The 19,093-nt window shown below is 38.9% G+C and overlaps 1 protein-coding gene across 1 annotated transcript in view; it reads left to right on the forward strand.

The window, feature by feature from the left end:
• Positions 1-429: 429 nt before the first annotated feature.
• The window catches only part of RYR2 (ryanodine receptor 2), a gene marked incomplete at both ends in the record, with an annotated part of 390,473 nt that continues 371,809 nt past the window's right edge, over positions 430-19,093 (forward strand). Inside the window, one exon of the mRNA XM_082276741.1 lies at positions 430-477. Within this exon, the coding sequence (XP_082132867.1) occupies positions 430-477 (48 nt within the window). The remainder of the gene's footprint in view (positions 478-19,093) is intronic.

Here is a 19,093-nt window from a genome sequence, read left to right on the forward strand (position 1 = left end):
CCCGGGCGGGCCCCCGAGCCGAGCCCCCGCCGGGCAGCAGCCGCCTCTCCGCGGAGCGCCGGCAAGCGGCGCTGGGCGGCGCGTTTGGAGTGCGGAGGGAGCGGGCTGCGGATCACCTGCAGCGGCGGGGGGGCCGGGAGCTCCGCCTCCCCTCCTCCCCCGGTTAATCGCATCCCCCTCCCCGCAGCAGACACAGGCAGCCGGGCAGCGCTGTCAACCTGCTGCAGGCGCACGGGCATCCGCACCCCGCTCGCAGCCAGGGCCGGGCTGGGGCCGCCGGCTCCGCCGCCCTCGCACTTGCCCCAGCCCCAGCCCGGTGCGGCGCGGCCGTGAACCTCCTGCCGCCGCCGCCACCCCGCCGCGGGGAGCGACCGCCGCCCGCCCGGGCACTGGGAGCAGCGCCCGGCAGAAGGAGAGACAGGGGGAGCCATGGCCGAGGGGGGCGAGGGCGAGGACGAGATCCAGTTCCTGCGAACTGTAAGCGCCGCGCTTGCCTCCCTCACCTCCGCGCCGTGGCGGGGCAGGCGCCGGGGCCGGGCGGGCCGGGGGCTGCGGGGGCGACGCCCGGACCGGCAGGGTGGGAGCCGGGCGGGGGCAGCGGGGGCCGGGGCGCGGTGCCCTCGCCGCCCCGGGCTGCGCTCAGAGCGGGCTCCGGAGCCCCGGCCCCGTCCCTCTCCACCTGGCAGCGTGTGGCCCCGTGCCCGGGCGGGGGGCGAGAGCCGGCCGCCCGCTCTGCTGGCCGTGCCGGGATGAGCGGCAGGGACAGGCGGCCGTGCTTGCCCCGGTGGGGGTACCCCGGGCAGGGTGAGGGACGGGCAGCCGGGCGGGGGCGAGCGGCGCCTCCCCAGCAGCACCTCTCCGCGCTGCCTTCCCTGCCGCCGATGTGTTCGCGTACTGCAGATACTCACCGAGCAGCCGTCCCCAGCGCGAAAGCTGCAATCACACTCCCTTTGCAAAAATAGGCTTGGGGAAAAAAAGCACCTTTCTCACCCTGTCCCCTCTCCACGGAGGTTCTCACTAACTTGCAGGCGTTCTCCTCGCCGGGCACAGACTAAAACGGCTTTTTCTGGCGTGCGCATCCTTTCGTTACTTCGGTCCAGAGCATGTTAAGGCGCTAGAGCATTTCTTCCTTCCGTTTAATTAATACAGCGGGAGTGCTGCATCTAATGCTTTGCTGGAATATGTTTCTTCAAGCAATGCTTTTATTTATCTTCTCGGCCATCTCCCAAGTGCCGTTAATATGCACAATCCTAGCAAGTTTTGCAGATGGGCATCTTCAAATACAAATATACAAACCGTGTTACAGTTTGAGGAAAAATTGCTGAGACATTTGTTAAGTACCGCTAAAAACACTGGGACTGTAGGATAAAGCTTAACTTCCTTTTTATTTCGTACAGTCTGATTTAGAAAATGTTCACGTTCAATGTCTTGTAAGGAAATACATCTAAAGAGGAGTGGAAAGAAAGCCACATAGTGTATGTGAAACATATTCATATGCTGTTTGCAGCATTGTGAATCCTGGATCTCAGTCATCTTAAATTTCTATCAGAAACCGTACAATAGCAGATGTACACCTTAATATTCAGGTTTTTTTGTTTGAAGATTCTTGGACAATCTGCTTTTACAGGAAATACAGCTGTTACGCAACATTGGCATGAAGATTGGCAACTTTTTTTTCTTGTCAGCATTATGTGACTTGTATTGTAGTGTTGCCTAACACCTACAGACAAAACAGAAAAATACTTCTGTGAAAGATAATTTGTCATCTCAATTTATGAGAGTTTTTTTATTAGTACTTGTCACTGGTAAAGATTTTTGGAAGACTTGTACAATGGCAGCCTTACTGCAGGCTTGAGTGTTAAGCTTAGTTCATGTTATCTGAATGCTTAATAGGGAAGGAGAAGCAGTGAGCATGCTAATATAGCTCAGCACATATACAGTAATGTTAAACTCCAGCACCTGACAGCAGCAGCATGTTACGTAAAACAGCACTCCTGATAATGTGTGTCAGGCTTAATACAGATTTGGCAAACCCAGTCTTAGATAATACTTAAAAATGTTTAGAATGTTGTACAGTGGTAAAATGACCTTGAATGTGGTAAACTGACGCTTGGGGGAGGCTTATTGTGTAGTTTAATCAAAAAGGCCTGAGAAACGTGTTTCATGTGAAGTTTTGAGTCTATAATCTGTAGTGGTATGCTAGCAGTGATTTTTACTCTTCCACTTTTTCCAAGTTATGAGCATTACTTGGAAAAGTCAGTTGCTTTCAGACATATTTTTTGATGTAGTAGTCTTCCATCTGTCTATTCTTAGAAAGCTTGGATTAGTGGTCTCTAAAGCTATTAGATATGTGTAACTTTCTGAATGCTATTGGTAGAAAGCACTGGAAATTTGATATTACCCTGTTAATTACTGCAGTTTTTCTTTTTGGTTATGTATTTTAAAAATACCAATTAGGGACAGATGGATTCATAAATGTTTTGTAGATAAACTAGAACTTTTTAAAGAACACCGTATGCAAGCAAAAAGCATTCTGTGCTTTGAATACTTTCAGGATGACATCTATAGGCCTACTACATGTAAACAGTGCTCTTCGTATTTTCTTCTTTTGGTAGGACCTGATAAACTTCCTTAAATCTTTAGAGTTTACCCTGGAATGTAAACACTATTTTTTAATATTTAAATATGCACATGAGATTTTACTCAATTAAAAATGCCCTTTATTTGCATTAAGCTACTAAACTGAACTTGTATTTTTGCTACCTTTTGATTGGAAATTTCGATTTTCCTTCTCCTCCTCTTCACACATTCTTATGTCTAATGGTTTCTCTTCTTTACTTGCAGCTTTTTTTTTGTGGGTTCTTTTGTTTTGTTTTGGTAAAGTGGTGTTAAGCACTACCTCCTGCAAATTCTGCAGCTAGGATGGATTTCTGTTTCTTTGGGAATGATTTGAGTTTGATACATTACTTCTGAGAGGTGAACGCAACTTGTTAATGCCCTGTACTTCTGGAAGCGTCAGAGCTTACGTTGTTTGAGATAACTTTGGACAGGCTGGAGCTCAGCTTTGTGCTGTTCAGTTCTGCTCAAGGAACTCTTCTCTCGTCCTGTGAATTACATGCTTCTCTGGGATCTCCCTCATTAGTTTGCTGAATGCTCTAGGTGGAGATGACCTTGTATTATGTATGGCCTTTTTTAGGCTTGGACATACATCCTCCTGACTTCTCCCATGGAATGCACACATACTGTGCAGGAGAAGTGAAGTGGAACAAGTATCCTGCCGTGTTTTTATTAGCTGTGTGTTCAGGGAGGACCTCTACCCTGTAGAGGAATTTGTTTTTTTTTTTTTTTAAATACTAGGAAGACCAAAGGTATGTGCAAAATAGACTTTCACTGTTCAGTCTTTACAGTCAAGAATCTAAAACATTTATAGCTGATATGGAAATCACCTTTTTTTTTGTTTTTATTTTATTTTATGTTTTTCAGGATGTGTAATTTGACCAGAGTGAAAATAATTCCAAGTTCCAGGAGAAGACAGAAAAGACTTTCCCCTAAATGCATAGGCTCCTTCCATAATACGTACATGCAAGGACTGTTTTTTGAGGCACAGAAGCCCCATAAGGGAAAGCCTTTGCAAGAAGTGGGGTGGCAAGCTGGTGAGAGGATTAAAACCAATTGCAGGGTTTCAAAAAATACTGCCTATATTTGTCCCTTATATTTGTTAAAGGTGTCCTGACTTTCAGGAGCAATATGTACCTAAAAGTGATGAGAAATGTGTAATTTAGCTGTTTGATCTTTTGATGTTCCTGATGCCAGTGTGTATGGTTTTCTGGAGTTGTGGAGTTTCTTAAATTAGAGAAAGGCCTGCTTTTAGCTGTTTGTGGTAGGAGACACCAACAGGACACACTGAAGTAGTGCTGACAGGGTTATGGTCTTTTTCACTGTCTTCTGAGACAGTGAAGACTACCATGCCTGTCAGGAATCAGAAGCATAATCAGCATGAGCAGCACATGTTCCCCAGGACCAATGGAGTTGTCATCTCTTTTCATCTTTTTTTTTTTTTTTTTTTTTTTTTTTTAAGGTTGGAATGCTGATGTTCCATGTTGCACTCTCTTCTAATGCCTCCTTTTTTTCATTTTCTAATTAGCTTTCAGTAAAACAGGACGTTTTGCTTGTGTGAATGTATTGTGTACTGCCTTATTTTCCTCATAGATTTAATAGTTCTGAGTGTGACTGCCAGTGGAAAGTGTAAGTGTGCTTTGCAGCTGTGGAAGAGTAGTTTGGAATAAATTTAAGCATTACCTAGGATTCATGTTTGTTCACTCAGTGCTTGGTTTTTATATGTGAGATAACAAAAGAATGAAGTTTATGGCAGAGAAGTTTAAAATGAAGAATGTTATGTGTTTACTTTTCAAGGACAGCAGTTCTGTGATTTCAGAGTCTTCTATTCCAGATATTCCTCATTACGGCAGCATTTAAACAATGAGTGCCACTTTAAATCTGACTAAAAGTCATATGCTTATGTGCCATCCTACACGAAGATGCTGTGGAATTAGAGGACACAAAAGGAACCAGAAGAAACAAGATCTGAAGATGATTGTAAGATAAATAACTAAACAGTAGAAGAATTATGTGAATCTCTCAGTGAAACAGAATAGAAAAAAAAGCTGGATTTTTTTTCTTTAAATCCCTCAAAGCTTTTCATGTGCTGCTTATCTTTACAGGGGTTTATCAAAATATACGAGATTCTGGTAGCTGCAGTCATCAAACATATGATTGCCAGAATGCACTGAAGAAAATACTCAAAAGCAGTCTTGGCTACTAGAAGCAATTTTACAATGAAAGAATGCCAACACTCACTTTGGATATCCTTTGTTTATTTTAAAAAGTGTTTCTTATATTTGTCAGTATGTGACTTTTGAAGATACACCAGGGGCTGGCACAAGAGACCACTGTTTAAGAGCTCATGTGAGGGGTGGTGTGGCTGAGATTGCAGCAATTGTACCTTCCTCTCTAAGGCACTGCACTGCAGTACAGATACTGAATATGATCTCAAAATCTATTTTGGAATTGAGCTGGATGGCTTGTTTGTAGTGAAGGGGTTTTAGCTAGGACATGCAGTCCATTACTTCTTTGGGAATTACACATGAACATTTTATATATGAATTTTTTGATCCTAAAATTGATTGCCAAACATTTTATACCACCTTTAAGATTTTATTACTGGATGAAATCACTTGTCTAGTGCGTGTACTGTCTTGTCCTGTGTTCTGCATCTGGAAGTTGTCTGTATTGGATGCGTGAGAAGGCAGGTGAGGAAACTCTGTAGCAAATAGTTGGTCCACCAGGGAAGTTTCTTGACAGGCCTGTGAGTTGGCTGACTAATGTTTTGAGAGACAGAGCTACATTTCCTTTCAGAGTCCGAAGATGTTTTGATGCATCCTGCTTTTTGGAATTGTGAAGACCTGAGGAAAATCCGTTGTAGGCCCTTAAAATAAGGACAGACTGTAAAGAGAGAATACCACTTAATTTCTGACCCAAGATTTAGAATGGTCTTCAGAACTATGTCTGAGTTTCACTTCTCTATGTACGTGCTATATTATTACAGGCATATTTTTAAAGGCGGTTTTATCTCTTACATGGCTGTGTGGAAAGTGCACAGGATGATTCTAATTCAAGAAAATAAACTGGTCTTTCTTTAGCAAGGATATGGATTTGTTGAAGTATTTCTCTGAATCGGAGGAATACTGACGGTGGACTGACCCCAGGAAGTATGGATATTAAACTGGAAAGACAAATCCTTTTTCTTCTGGTTTTTGGTTCATATTGAAAATCTGCATTGGTTTTGGTTTTGTTTTCTGAATTACACCTAGGCTTTTGTTTAAATTTCCTGGTCTGACTCAAATGAAGCTTTGTGTGGATGACAGAAGGAAAGTCAAGAAGTGTATATATATTCCTATACTTCCTAATAAAACTTCAGTGACATAAATTTGTTTCATTTGGTGTCATGGTACTAGTACATAAATAACCTTTGAACTGTAAAATTGACCACATTTTTTCAGGGTGTATGAAAGAATTTTAACTTCTTACTGTGTTTGTTTGGCACAGTTATAGCCTGGAATTTCTCCCTATACCAAAGTAAGGGTAGCCTGGCATAATTTTTTGCCTCCAGTCTGTATTCTGCTAAAGACCTGTACTATGTTTCTCAGGTGTATGGCACTTAAGCCGTGTCTGGCTGTGCTGTCTGTACCACTCTGGAAATGGGGGGCCTGTGACGCTGCCTGATGCATCTCACTAACTGAGAAAAGGCATAAAGGAACTAGTTTTGGTAACAGTTTAAGCCTTTTATAGGCAACCACAGCAATATGGAGTTTACTGCAGTATTCTGTGACCGTCAGAGGCACAGCTGTGGTATTTCTTTGTTCTCCTTGGAAGAAATAGAGCAGCTTAAGGGCACTGCCTGCACCATCATGAGAGGTCACCCCAGTTTCCTAACAAAGACTAACAGGAACTCCCCTGTGGTTTTACTACCGTGTAGTTTTATGCTATATTCCCTGGTTATTAACTGTGAGATTAATTAACTAATTATATATTCACTTATTAAAGAACCTTTTTTTTTTAATTTATTTTTTTTAACATAATAACCATGGTGCAGCTTACGAGGTGAAGGGCTTAAACTCTTCAAATATGTTGCTTCTTCTCAAGCCCAGTGATGTTACTCAGCTACCATAGGTTGGAACAAATGTTTTTGAGGCATGTGATTTAGTAGAAGCTTTTCTTAGCTTCTCATAATTGTTTAATAAAAAAACCTGGTATCTTGATGCCTCCTGTTAGGAAAGGGAAAGATATGATAGATAAGGTGTCATAACATGAGCTGTGTTAACTTACGTGACAGCTGCAATTTCTATAATGCTATAATGGTCAGATTGAAAGTAATATTGATGTGTTTATAAGAGCATTCACACTAGCAACTACATTAAATTTAAAATAAAAAGATGATGTCATTCCTTCTGTGTTGTGGCATACTTTAATGTTTACCAAAGTCAGGAATGACTTCCTTATAATTGTCATGTGCTCAAAGAAAAGTATAAGTATATTAGGTTTCCTAGTAATTCAGTAGACTTTCCAGAGGGTCTTCGGCAAAAATCTACAAGGTATCATTCCATAAGATGCATGGATCAGTTAATTTTTAACATGGATGACATTTTGGTGCAGGACAAGGTTTTTGTCACTGAGATGGAGTGATAAGATCATTGCGTTTTGTGAGACAGCTTCCCAGAAGATTTGAGTAATAATGCTGCATAACAACAGACTTGTATTACCTGGTTGTCTTTTACTTGACTGTGGGAAATAATATCTGAAGGATATTAGCTGGCAGAACCAAATGCCAAACGCTGGCATGTCCTATCTGTCTACCTCAGTGAAAACCTCTCTGGAATTCTACTGTGAAAACTGAGTGCACTGAATTCGAAGTATATCTCTGCTTAAATCCTTCTTTCAAAGGAATGATGAAAGGAAGCAACACAAAATTTGCATTGGCTGTCTGTGAGTTTTCCTGGGGATTGCCAGAATGTGGAGTTGTGTTAATGGAATCAAGCCAGAAATGGCTGTCTCTTACAGCTATATTCCTTCCTTTTAAACCAGGGGAAGCTGGAAAAAACCAAGTACCTGGGATTTGTGTGGGATGTGTTCTTTGGCTTCAGAAAAAGGAAAATGAGAAAGAGGAATGTATCTTCCTTTGCTGAATATGCCAGCTAATTTCCCTTGGTGTATGAACATCTTCTTTCCTGTGATGGACAAGCAGAATTCCTTGTATATAAATTTCAGAGGAGGAATGAATGGAATTTGAAGAGTTTTCAAAGTAAGCCCAGGCAATTGGATAGATCTGCATAAGACTCAGTAAACTGCTGGATAGAAGGATCCATGCACTGGTAACTGAGCCTCATCTTACATCAGGAATGCAGCCACGCTGATAAACAATTGAACATCACCTACGGTGTGTTTATTTCCTAGCTGAAAAATGGAATAATTTAGTTAGAACTAACATGCCAAGCACAAGCCAGATCATTAAACCTCTCTCTGCAGGCACATGGTCTTCATCCTGAAGCAATCTTTGTAAAAGCATTTGGTTCCAATGGTGACAGAAGAAACCTAAATACCTGTACAGATAGATAAGAATTTCTAGCCCTGCAACAGTCACAAGAATCCTGTGTTCTCCTAACACTGGGGATTTGCCAAAAAATAAGCATCAATCATGTGACTTCATATTTTTGTCTATTTTCTGCCCATTTATGAAGTGGGTTTTGCAATGCTAATACACAGACAGTTATGTGCATTTATAGTCTTTATTGCAAGTGCTGGGCACATGGAATGCATATTCTCTTTTCCATGCAAGGGGAAAAAAAAAATATGTGATGTAGGGAAATACTCAGTAAGGTTCTCTCCATCCCCATTTCTTTCTTTCCTCTGATGTTACAGGTACTTTAATAGCCCTTCATTACTTAAGAGTTGGATTAATCTTCTTTTAAAAGCTTGTATTAAATACATGTGGGTTTTGGGGTGTTTTTCTGCCCCAGCTAACACAGAAAGCAAAGGTTTATCCCGTGCCATGCCAAATCTGCTGGGGTTTGACTTTGAGCCACACTGGCTCCACTCCTGCACCGTTCCACCTGGCTCTGCTGGGCTCAGCTGCCTACATAAGCAGTGTACCTAGTTTATTGTAATTATGTAGTAGGTCCTTCAGAAAAGCTTGTGAGCAAAAGAAAAGCCACTAGTACAGTATGTAGTAGTTGCAGGAGGATGATGGCTGCACAGGTAAATCCAGAAAACTCAAATGCCATCATTGTTGACTGAATTTCAGTTGGGTAAGCTTGTGAGTTAATGATTCATACCCTAAGATGTTTTTCAGTAGGTCTTTAAATAATGGTCTGACTGCCTGTTCAGATATGTCAGCTATTATTTAGTCTTTAATCACTTCTAATATGTCTCATGCAATGAATAATGCATTTAAAAAGTTACTGCTTTTGATACTGGTATGTCAGTGGAAGAAGAATCAACAGAGACCTGGTTTCCATTTTGATCTGACCAGGGTTCTTGTAGAAATATCCTGTAAATTTTCTTTGATATGTGAAGGTTCCTGAAATCCTGTAGAAGAAATGTTGCATTCTTGGATAGTTTCAGAATATTGCAATGTTGTGCCTCCAAGTCCATTTCTGGAATCTCTTAGCAGAATCTTGTACAAGAAGAGTACTGTGTTTGTTCTGTACCCTATCTTCTGTTTCATTTTAATTTGCTTTTCCTTGGGGTTTCAAGATCTGAGTCCAAAGCTTTGTTTAATCCCTCTTGCTTTTCCTTGGTCTTGTCAGAGCCACTGAGATCCCTGTCTCCCAGTATTGGGTTTGATGGCTCTTCCTGATTTTAAGTGTGCCACAGCTTCAACCCAAGCCTGTGGTAGGACTTTCTATTGCCTGTAGTTATGAATTTAAGAATTCATTCAAATTGATAGAAGGTTTTTATTTTTTTCTGATGGGGGCTCTTAAATTTGGAATTTCTTTCTTTCTTATTTCTTTTTTTCTTTTTCATTTTTTTCTTGATCTGACAAAGGACAAGGTCAAAGTTTTGTTCCTTTTTTCTCTCTCAGAATAAGAAAACAAGTGTTTTAAAAATGTCACAAAGTTTACTAAGTAGGTGAGAAGTTATCATGAGAATTTCAGTAAAACGTATTCAGAACATCATTTTTCTTGATGTATGATTAGTCTGCCTTTTCTTTCTCCTGTTCCTTTGCATGCTTCACCTCTGGAAGGCTTCATCTTGTTGAACCGAAAGACTCCAAAATCTTAAATTTCAACTGAACAGAATTTGTCTAGAAAGGGAGAGGGATGGAGTGTAGGAGGGAGGGATGTCAGAACTTACAGGTGAGCTTTGTCATCCTTTTGAGAGGCATAGTCTGTTGCCTGTCTTTTCTTAAAAAAAAAAAAAAAAAGAAGAAAAAAAAGAAAATGCTTTTGCATAGAAAGTGTAATTTAAGTTTAGATGCAAGATGTAACAGTTTTGTTTTCCATGAGTGAGAGGTGAAAAATCAGTAATTAGGTGGTGAGAGTTAGATTTTCATGTTCCTAAAGGTGAATGGAGATATCTTTTTCTAGGTAAGATGTGTTGCTCAGTTCAGCAAAAAACTGTATACCTGCATTTTAAAACGCTGAGATATTTCCATTTGTGTATTGACTTCAAGCAACTGAAAGTATACTCGATTTTTTTTTTTTTCCTCCCCTCTGATCTTGGAATTCTCATACCTCTTTTAATCTACTGAAAATAAAATGGATGTGGTTTAAAGGTATATCAAGCTGCAACATTGACATATTTTGTTGAAAATGTTACAAGCATCACTTTATTGTGATTATGTCAGAAGTAATGTATTGCTGTTTTTTATTCTGAAATTTCCAGTTGGATTCTATCTTATAGTTTGTATGTCAGCTGAATTTTCTGAATTTCTTCTTTCCTTATATTAGAAGTCTGTTACTGAGGCAGCATTAGATACTTTCTATTTTACGCCCATTTTTTATTCTGCTTTCTGTTCTACAGTTTATTTTTCTCTTGACAAGCTGTAAAGATAAAAGAACATCAGTGACAATATTCTTCCCTTCAAAACCAGTTTGTTTTTGGGGGTTGTCCCTCAGACTTGGTAAATCAGCTCATAGCAAACATCCTGTGCCTGACTTCAGGAACTGTTTACTATGGCCCTCTGCACAGAGGTGCCTAGTGCTGACTCTGGGAAAACCTCTAGGTGAGAGTTACTGTATCAGTTTTCTGAGGCTGTAATCCTGTAAAGTAATCCAATTAATATAGTGTATAAGAAGTGCTCAACCTTCCGAACTTGATGGGGGACATTTGTTTCTTATGCATGGCATTTGCATTTCTGTTTACACAGTAAGGACTTGCTGCGCTTTGTGATTTACTAACAAAAGAAACTAACGTGAGTCAGAACACATATCTAATGAAGGAATGAGGTTGACTGGGTGGTGAACTGTGTGGGATTATGAGTGCTAACAAAATCACTTCTTTATGTAACTCTGTGACTTCTGTTGATGAGTGAGGTTTTTCATGATGATTTATGTCTGTTACAGAATTACAGTTTGACACTTGGAACCACATCTAGAGCTTGGGAAGCGCACTTTGTTGTAGTAAGTTCCTACTCAAAAGTTACAGTTGGCTATTAGTGGTTGTACCCTAAGAATTTGTTTTATTGGGAAGGGCAGAGAAACAAGGAGTTCTGCGAGTGAAATGGGTTTGTAACCTTACTGTATACCTTTAAACAGAGTAATCAGCTGAAGAAAATAATTATATTCCTTTCAAAACTTCAGGCTGGATCTCATTTTCCTTGCCTAAGGAATAAATCTTTTAAATGAAAGAAATACATAAAACAGGCAGGTTGGTATAGCAGGTTGTTAAAGGTTATTCTATTAACAAAAGTCTAGAAGAAAATACTTATGGCACATATATATTTTTTGGCCAGAAGCCTAAAAACAAATCCTGTATTACAAAGGTTGCTTCAAATAAAAACCTGGCTCTCTTACCTATTGCTTAAACAATATTGCAATCTGAATTAAATTAATTGAATCATTGTCTAGCAGGATAATCTACTCTTTATACAGTAAATATTCCATGAAATGATTTGTTGTCCATGGCTGCAAGATCTGTATTATGATCATGTATATTTTTTATAAGTCTGGTTCTGTTCTTGCTGATGTTAATGTCAAGCCTCCTCTAGATTTTAACCAGAGCTGAATCATACACTAATTGCGTTGTGTGCTGTTGTATATAATGGCCTAAATGTATTGAATTCATGTCCTTGTCTGTTGTTTTAGCACAATTAAATATTTATCTTGCTTAGGTGCCAGAAGTGTGTGACCTGGGTTTTGCAAAATTAGTTTGAAATTGTGTGCATGTTGCTAACTGTCTGTCAAAATATTTACATCTAATGGTAAATTGTTCCAACTTTGCTACTCAGCTGTATCATCTTGTCCAGTTCAGCAAAGGTAACAATCCCTCATATACTCTTCTTTTCTGAGAAGAAAGTTAGATTTTTCTTTTTCTACAAATCTCCCTGATGTCTTCGTTAAGAAGCTAAATATTCCTGCAGAGTTGCATTTGTGTGTTTTTGTTAACAGTGTGCTTTTGCTGTGTCCAGAATAAATTTTATTATGTCCACCATATGGAACCCAAAGTCCACTCTAATTTGGATTTGAGATTATGTATACTGCTTAATTTTCTCAGGAAGTTACCTATGCTGTGGGGGAGTACCGCTTTTTAGGTAGTAGATACATGCAAAATGCTTCTTTTTCCTATTTTTTTTTTTTTTTACTCTTTTGGTGTCATATTTTTACTAATACCTTTAAAAAAATACATCTTTTTACTTGGTCTGTATTACAAGGTTGAGAGATCTGTTTGTCTTGAAGCGTTCACCACTGCAATTACTTTTGTTGAGTTACTGAAGAAAGTATCAATTATACTTCAAGGTAAGAAATTATCTTGTCACAAAGTTTCTGAAACATCAGCAGCACACCTGTGATTTTTATTTGGTGTCTGAAAAGCCTTACTAAAGTCCATTTTAGGAATATCAGCAGTTGGTGGAACTGAGCTCTTGCTGTGCAAGATTGCTTTTTCAGCCTCATGTATTAACTGTGGCAGTGGTGAAATAGCTAAAATTATGTGTACTCTCAAGTCCATTGTAGAGAGCAGGCAAACATTAAAATGCGTCTGGTAGTTTTCTGAGTTCATACAAGTAATTTACCTTGCACTTGGAGTGGAGCAGAATATATAATGAAAAAATTATATAGGCATAGGAATATGCCTTCTGCTCACATTTATCTAATCTGCCTAGTCCAGTGCTTGAGCTCTAGTCTTCCAGTAAAACTTAAAGGCTTAAATGGAAAGATCTTCAACTAGTTTTTTTGATTACACATGGTGTACATGGCAGTGTCTGGTAATAGACCTTTTCCAGCTTATTTCCTGCTGAAATAGTCTGTAAGTTTCTTCATATTTACTGGATTTTCCATTCACATAACCAAACCTGTGAACCCTTGCATATATTTTATTCTACAGTTTCCAACTGTCTTGTTCAGAACTTCTACTGGAAACTAATTACTACAAGTGATGGCATGGTCTCATGACCATGTTTACTTAAAATGCTGTATAGCAGGTTGTTTGTTTTTTTTTTTTTTTCTTCTCCTTAAACATGGGGATTAATTTTATCAGTGTTAAGAAAATAGTGATACTTGTGTGAAAATGTCTAGTTTTCTCTTCTGGTTTTCTTGATGCTGTTTGATTTGTGTATGGGGTTTTTGGAATCTTTTTTATATCTAAAGTACCCATACCTGGAATTGAAACATTTCTTTCCAAAACATATATCTCTTTTGTTGTGAAGAGCTGGAGTGGTGATCCCAAAATGGTAGTACTTTGTCTTGAAGAGGATGATCTTGAGAAAAATTGAAGGATGTATAAACAACCTCTTGCTCTCTTTTAAAACTGACTTACTATTGTTTCCTTCTCCTAATCCAACTCTTGCTGAAGTAAAGGTTAATATATTTCTTGATTTAAATTTAGCATTTGTTTAAAGTGCAATATATTTTCATAATAAAGATTTTATACCCTAAAGAGATAAGAGCATCGTATCTTAAACTCATAGTAGTTTTATATTTGACAAATATAGGTTTGGGCTTTTTTTCCCTCGAGGTGGAAAGCAAGTTCTAATCTGTAATCTGTATTTCTCGGTAAGGAGGTACAATACAGTAAAATCATAAATGCATACATTTTTTAAGACTGGATGCATTTTCTGAAAACTGTACCAAAGTTTGTGTCAGAGAATAAAGAATTTGGGTGAACTTGGATACTACAGGTCTGGAAGGTAGCCCAAAATACCCATTTTTTCCACACTTTGAGGTGAGGGAAGTCTCGTTGCAGAAGAGATTTTCATCACTCTTACTCAATCCCGCAGGATGGAAAACAGATCAGAAGTGGACTACACAGATTTGGGGCTGACTTCCAGGAGAAATTCATTCCCCATTTGCTTTTAGTTGCAGCAGGTTCAAATTTCTCAGCACAAAGAGAAGGCTTGTCAGGAATGGATTGTGCTTCTCCCATCAAACCCTCTGGTCTATGGAAGGCACTTCTCTCATTTTGCCTGACTTTTTTTTTGTCAGGTTCTGCTGGAAACATGAACATTTTACTTCAACTCTTAAGAAGTTCCTGAGTTCACAACTCCTGGTGGCCAAGGATTTTTTTCCACTGGATGTGTAAGAGAATTCAAATGAGAAAGGGAGCGGTGTTAGAATTCACCAGGTTTTGGTTGTGTAACTTCGGTTACATCAAAAATGTTCTTTTAATATCTGATCTAGGGATGATAGCTACTGCTCTTAGCTGTCATTTGCCTGCTATATTTTCAGATTTGTCATTTGTGCCAAGGATTGGATTTTTACATGATGTATGTTGAAATCATTTTTAACAAGAAGTAGAGGCAAATAGCATACAGAAAGCCAGAACATTGTGATAAGCCCAGTGCTGAAGTATGTTAATAATTGTAGAGAGGCACTCTTTTCTAGCTGAAGTTAGCACAAAGTCCATTGTGAGCTTTTGAAATTCAGAGATGTGTCAATTCAAAATATTGTAATTGATGCAGCACAATGGGGTGCTCGTGAACTGACTTTGGGTGTTGACAGAAGGTGCTGTTAGGAGATTTGGAGATGATCCAGGGGACAAAGTATTATTAGAGATTAGCTGACAGAGGTATCATTCCCACCCGTTAGTCAACGTGACATATGTGAAACTGTGGTACAGCTTCCAATGCAGTGTACAGCTCTTCTCTCCAGTATTGTTTTCAACTTTTCTTATGCAGAAGTATTATTTTTAGATTGTGGCTTTGTTGTTTGTTGGGGTTTGGAGTTCCTTTTGTTTGTTTTATCAGCATGTTGTGTTATTAAGGTTGCTTCTGGGAGCTATTAAACTACTGAGCTTCCTGCAAAGTTCCATTTCTTTTTTATTTTTCTATTTTCTTTTAAAATTTTTTTCCTTTTATTTTTTTTCTTTTATTTTATTTTTGTCACTCTGCAGACTTTGGGCATTAGAAATCTTGTTGCAATGTTCTGGTACATTTCAGTGCTTTAGTTGCACAGCTCATCTGGCATGGTTTTGCTGGCAAACTGGGTTAAACAAAGGAGATAAATCAAGCAATTTTTAGTTTTGGAGGTTGCAAGATAAAGACTGAAAAGTGGTTTTTTTTTTTTTTTTTTTTTGAAGATAACTGTAAATCATGAGCAATATAATGATTTATGACTGCTCATAACTATTTAACTTAAATATGGATTGATTTTTAAACAACAAATATTGTGGTATTCATTTTTCTCTTGGGTTTAGCTTTTTCTTTGGATCAGGAAGGGAAATCTGATTGGAGGACTTGAAAGATAGTGGAGTCCAGGAAACTGAGAAATTAAGTGCCACTTTGTTTGGCTAGAGGTTGTAAAGATCACCTGTGGAACAAGTGTTATGGATTCAGGCTACTTGTTGCATGAGGAATTTGGGATCTTTGAAATATATTTAATAATTTAGTCTTCAATTAAGTCTTGCCACTCTATCCTAATACCTGGCTAAGAATCTATGTAGAATGCACCTCTATGTGTATTGGTGTTCGTGAGTGAAGATTATGGGGGTCCAATGACGAAATATATTTTTACTACTAGAGAGAATGCGTGGTCTAACTGACAGGACATTGGCTAAGGCAGCGTGGCTTCTGATTTTCAAAAGTTCATCCTCTGAAGAAGCAGCTTAAGTACCGTGTTGTTGGAAAGTAGAACCATCCTCAGAACCCTTTTTAGGTTGAAAAAACCTCAGCTAAACTAAGACATAAAATCATTATATCCTCTACCTCTGCTGCTAAAACTGGATTTGTTAAAGTGTGTATCAGTGTGGGAATTCATACCCAGATTTCCATCCATAGTTTGAAGATGAAGTCTCATTCCACTCCCTGTAAATTGTCTAGAGACTGATTGATCAAAACTATCAAGTCCAAATTAATTACAACCATCATTGTTTTCCTGCTAATTTTTGGCTGTTCCTAGGCACTGAGCAGGTGTTTGAATTGATCTGGGGTTGTCTTGGTGATTAATGAAGTCTGAATAGTCAAAATTGTTGGTGATGCAACACTTGACATTTTTTTTATTTTTTACAGAATCACTGAGGTTGAAAGGGACCTCTCAAGATCATCTAGTCCATTTTGCTTTTGAACTCTCCACAGATGCAGAGTTCATAGTGCCTAGGGGCAATTTATTCCAGGGTTTGGAATGTCCACCTAGAGAGGGGTAAAAAAGAAGTAATTTCTGGAGTTCAGCCTGTTTCACCTCAGGGCTCATCAACAGTTTTAGAACCTATATTGGTCCAAGCAAGACAGCTTGAGCTGTCTATGACGTCATGAACTGGGCCCTATAACATGACTACAGGACTTTTCCATAATGAATAAAAGTACCCTTTTAGAAGAACTTAATTAAGAAAAGTTGTTCACATTCAGAATTGAAATGATCAGTGCTTAGAGTACTCTTAAATGGTCAGAATTCTGATTGTCAGTCCAAATCTACCCTATTCCAACTCTGGACATCAGAGTGAATTACAAGACCTTTTGACACATGGCTTTTCTTTATTTTCCAGAAACAGCATGAGAAAGCAATAAAAAAATGAGTATTTCTCATTAGGAAGCTACCTACATTTTTTTAAGAACTGTACCTAACTGCTATATATGCAACCTCAGAAGAGACTTTGGTATGAGAAGAAAAAGATTACATGAAAGAACACTTAGTTTGTATTGTAGAAAATGCAAAATATGTATGTGAAATACTTAGTCACTATCAGAGGAATTAAAAGGCACAATTAAATCTGATGGCTACAATGAACAAGGAGAATTATTATTTCTGCAAATCTCTTAATGAGAAGATACAAAATTTAAAATGTTTAAGTCAGCTTTGATTTGAGAGAAATAAATGTTGAAGAGTCTTTTGCAGAGAAATATTTGGAGTCTTTAGATAGTGGCACAGATATATTGCATCTGTTTGCATTTGCAAATCTGGATTTTTCCTCCACTGTTTGAATGGTTTAAGTCCAGCTCACGAGTTGTCACAATCTGACTTTTAACCTGAAATAGGGGAGTTCCACATTTGGGTCTCTAAACTGAAGCAATTCTCCTGTCAGTGTTTCCTGGGTGAGGATGGGGTCCCTAAACTGTCAGACAAGCTGTAACAAATCTGGCTGTGTTTGGCTCTGTTTCAGTGCTAGACATGATACTAAAACATGCACATCTTGATAAGATGTTTTAATGTTTCTTGTGCGGTGCTGCCTTGGTGACAGCAAGCAAGTAGTAGTGATGTGATTTGCTAGTGCAGATGACCTGCTTCTGGTTTAACCCAAATTTGACTTGGTTTTGCTCAAAGTGTGTTGGTAGTCACTTAAAATGGTGCCAGTTCCTTGTGATTTCTCCACATTCATGTCTCTGCTCCATAATGGGAGCTCTTAAATAGTCATGTTAGAGATGGTTACATAGAAAAGACTTGCATTTTCTGACTAGCAGTAGGTGTTCAGTATTTAACAGACTGATACAAAGAAATGGTTGATGAGTGGTGCTAGAACAAAACACTAATTTTGATTTGAGGTTTGTCTTGCCAAAAGAGCTCTGGCTTTGTTGGACTCTTGACTGCTTGTGTGGGTGTGTATGTGTGTATGAGTATGGATGAAAGTACATGAATGTTTTTTCTGAGCATTTTCCAGTGTTTAATGTCAATAGGAATCTTGAAATAATTTAAAACATTTAGTCAGAAGGCCCAGTTTATACTGCAGGATCTGCTGCCCTGGGTACAGATTGGAGCTTCTTGTCAGCCATTAGTTTGATAAGAGAAAATATATACGTATGGAAAAAAAAATTTCCGTGTTACATTGGTATTTTAATTCTGAAACACTTCTTGTATTTGTTTCTTACTTGTTTAACCTTTAAGTTTGAAGTAGCATATGGTGCCTTAAATTAGTAATGAAAGTATACCTGAAGGAAATGAATTTGGGATAGAATTTGAACAAAGAGAACCAACTGGTGTGTTTTTCTTAAAGAACTGGGTCTAGGTCTAAGGAGAGAACAATAGATGTTTCTGTTAGTGAGACAAAACCTGAGGAGCTACAATGTAGATTCAGTTGTCAGAAGAAAGACCACAGCAGTTGGATAAAAGAGGAAACAAGGGACAAAATTAATTACTGTTATTGATTGTATTTTGTAGTGCCTGGAGGGCTCAGCTGAGGCAAGGGTGCCACTGTGCTACTGTACAAATGCTCAGTGTGTCACAATTCCTGCCTGAAAGAGCAGGGGAATGCTGAGATGAGACGAAGGGACAGGGAAATGAAGTAGTGGGCCCAGGAGCACAGAGGGTATCTTGGGGCTCATTCCGAGCTCCTCTGGATTAATGGTGAATTCAAATATGGAGAATTGGAGGGCTGTGCCTTTGAAGATGAGGACACACAATACAGACATTATGTGGGAGGATACTGGAAGTCAGTGCAGAGATTCACGACCTAATGGACAGAAGACTGAACAAAAAAAGGTGAATTTGTTTGCAACTTACTCAGTGGTTATCAGAAACATGAAGATGTCTTTGTACAAAATGTATAATACTGCTAATAATAGCATAGTTGGAAAACAGATACATTGTAGTAATTGAATTGAAAGTTCTAAATTGTGGTTGCCTGATTGGTTTGAAATAGTGCCTGATCTTTAATGGTAATATTTAATTTAAAGTAGAATGCGTCATGATTTCTGTGTTCATGGCATATCAGAATAAAAAGACTGGGAAGAAGTTCTTTTTGAGAAGCTATTCTTAAAGGAAAAGATGAAAGTGGGACATGGCAATTATTCTGAAAAACTGCATAGCCAAATAATAACTATAAAACATGCATCCTAGGGACCTGAAAGTGTTGAGCCCTTTTGTACTGAGGGGTGTGGGAGCATACACATCCTCATATAAAATAATATTTGGGTAGAATTTTTTGTTTTAAATGAGCAGAAACAGCAACAAATTTG

This window comes from Coloeus monedula (assembly GCF_965178545.1).
Source record: "Coloeus monedula genome assembly, chromosome: 2".
Taxonomy (NCBI): domain Eukaryota; kingdom Metazoa; phylum Chordata; class Aves; order Passeriformes; family Corvidae; genus Coloeus; species Coloeus monedula.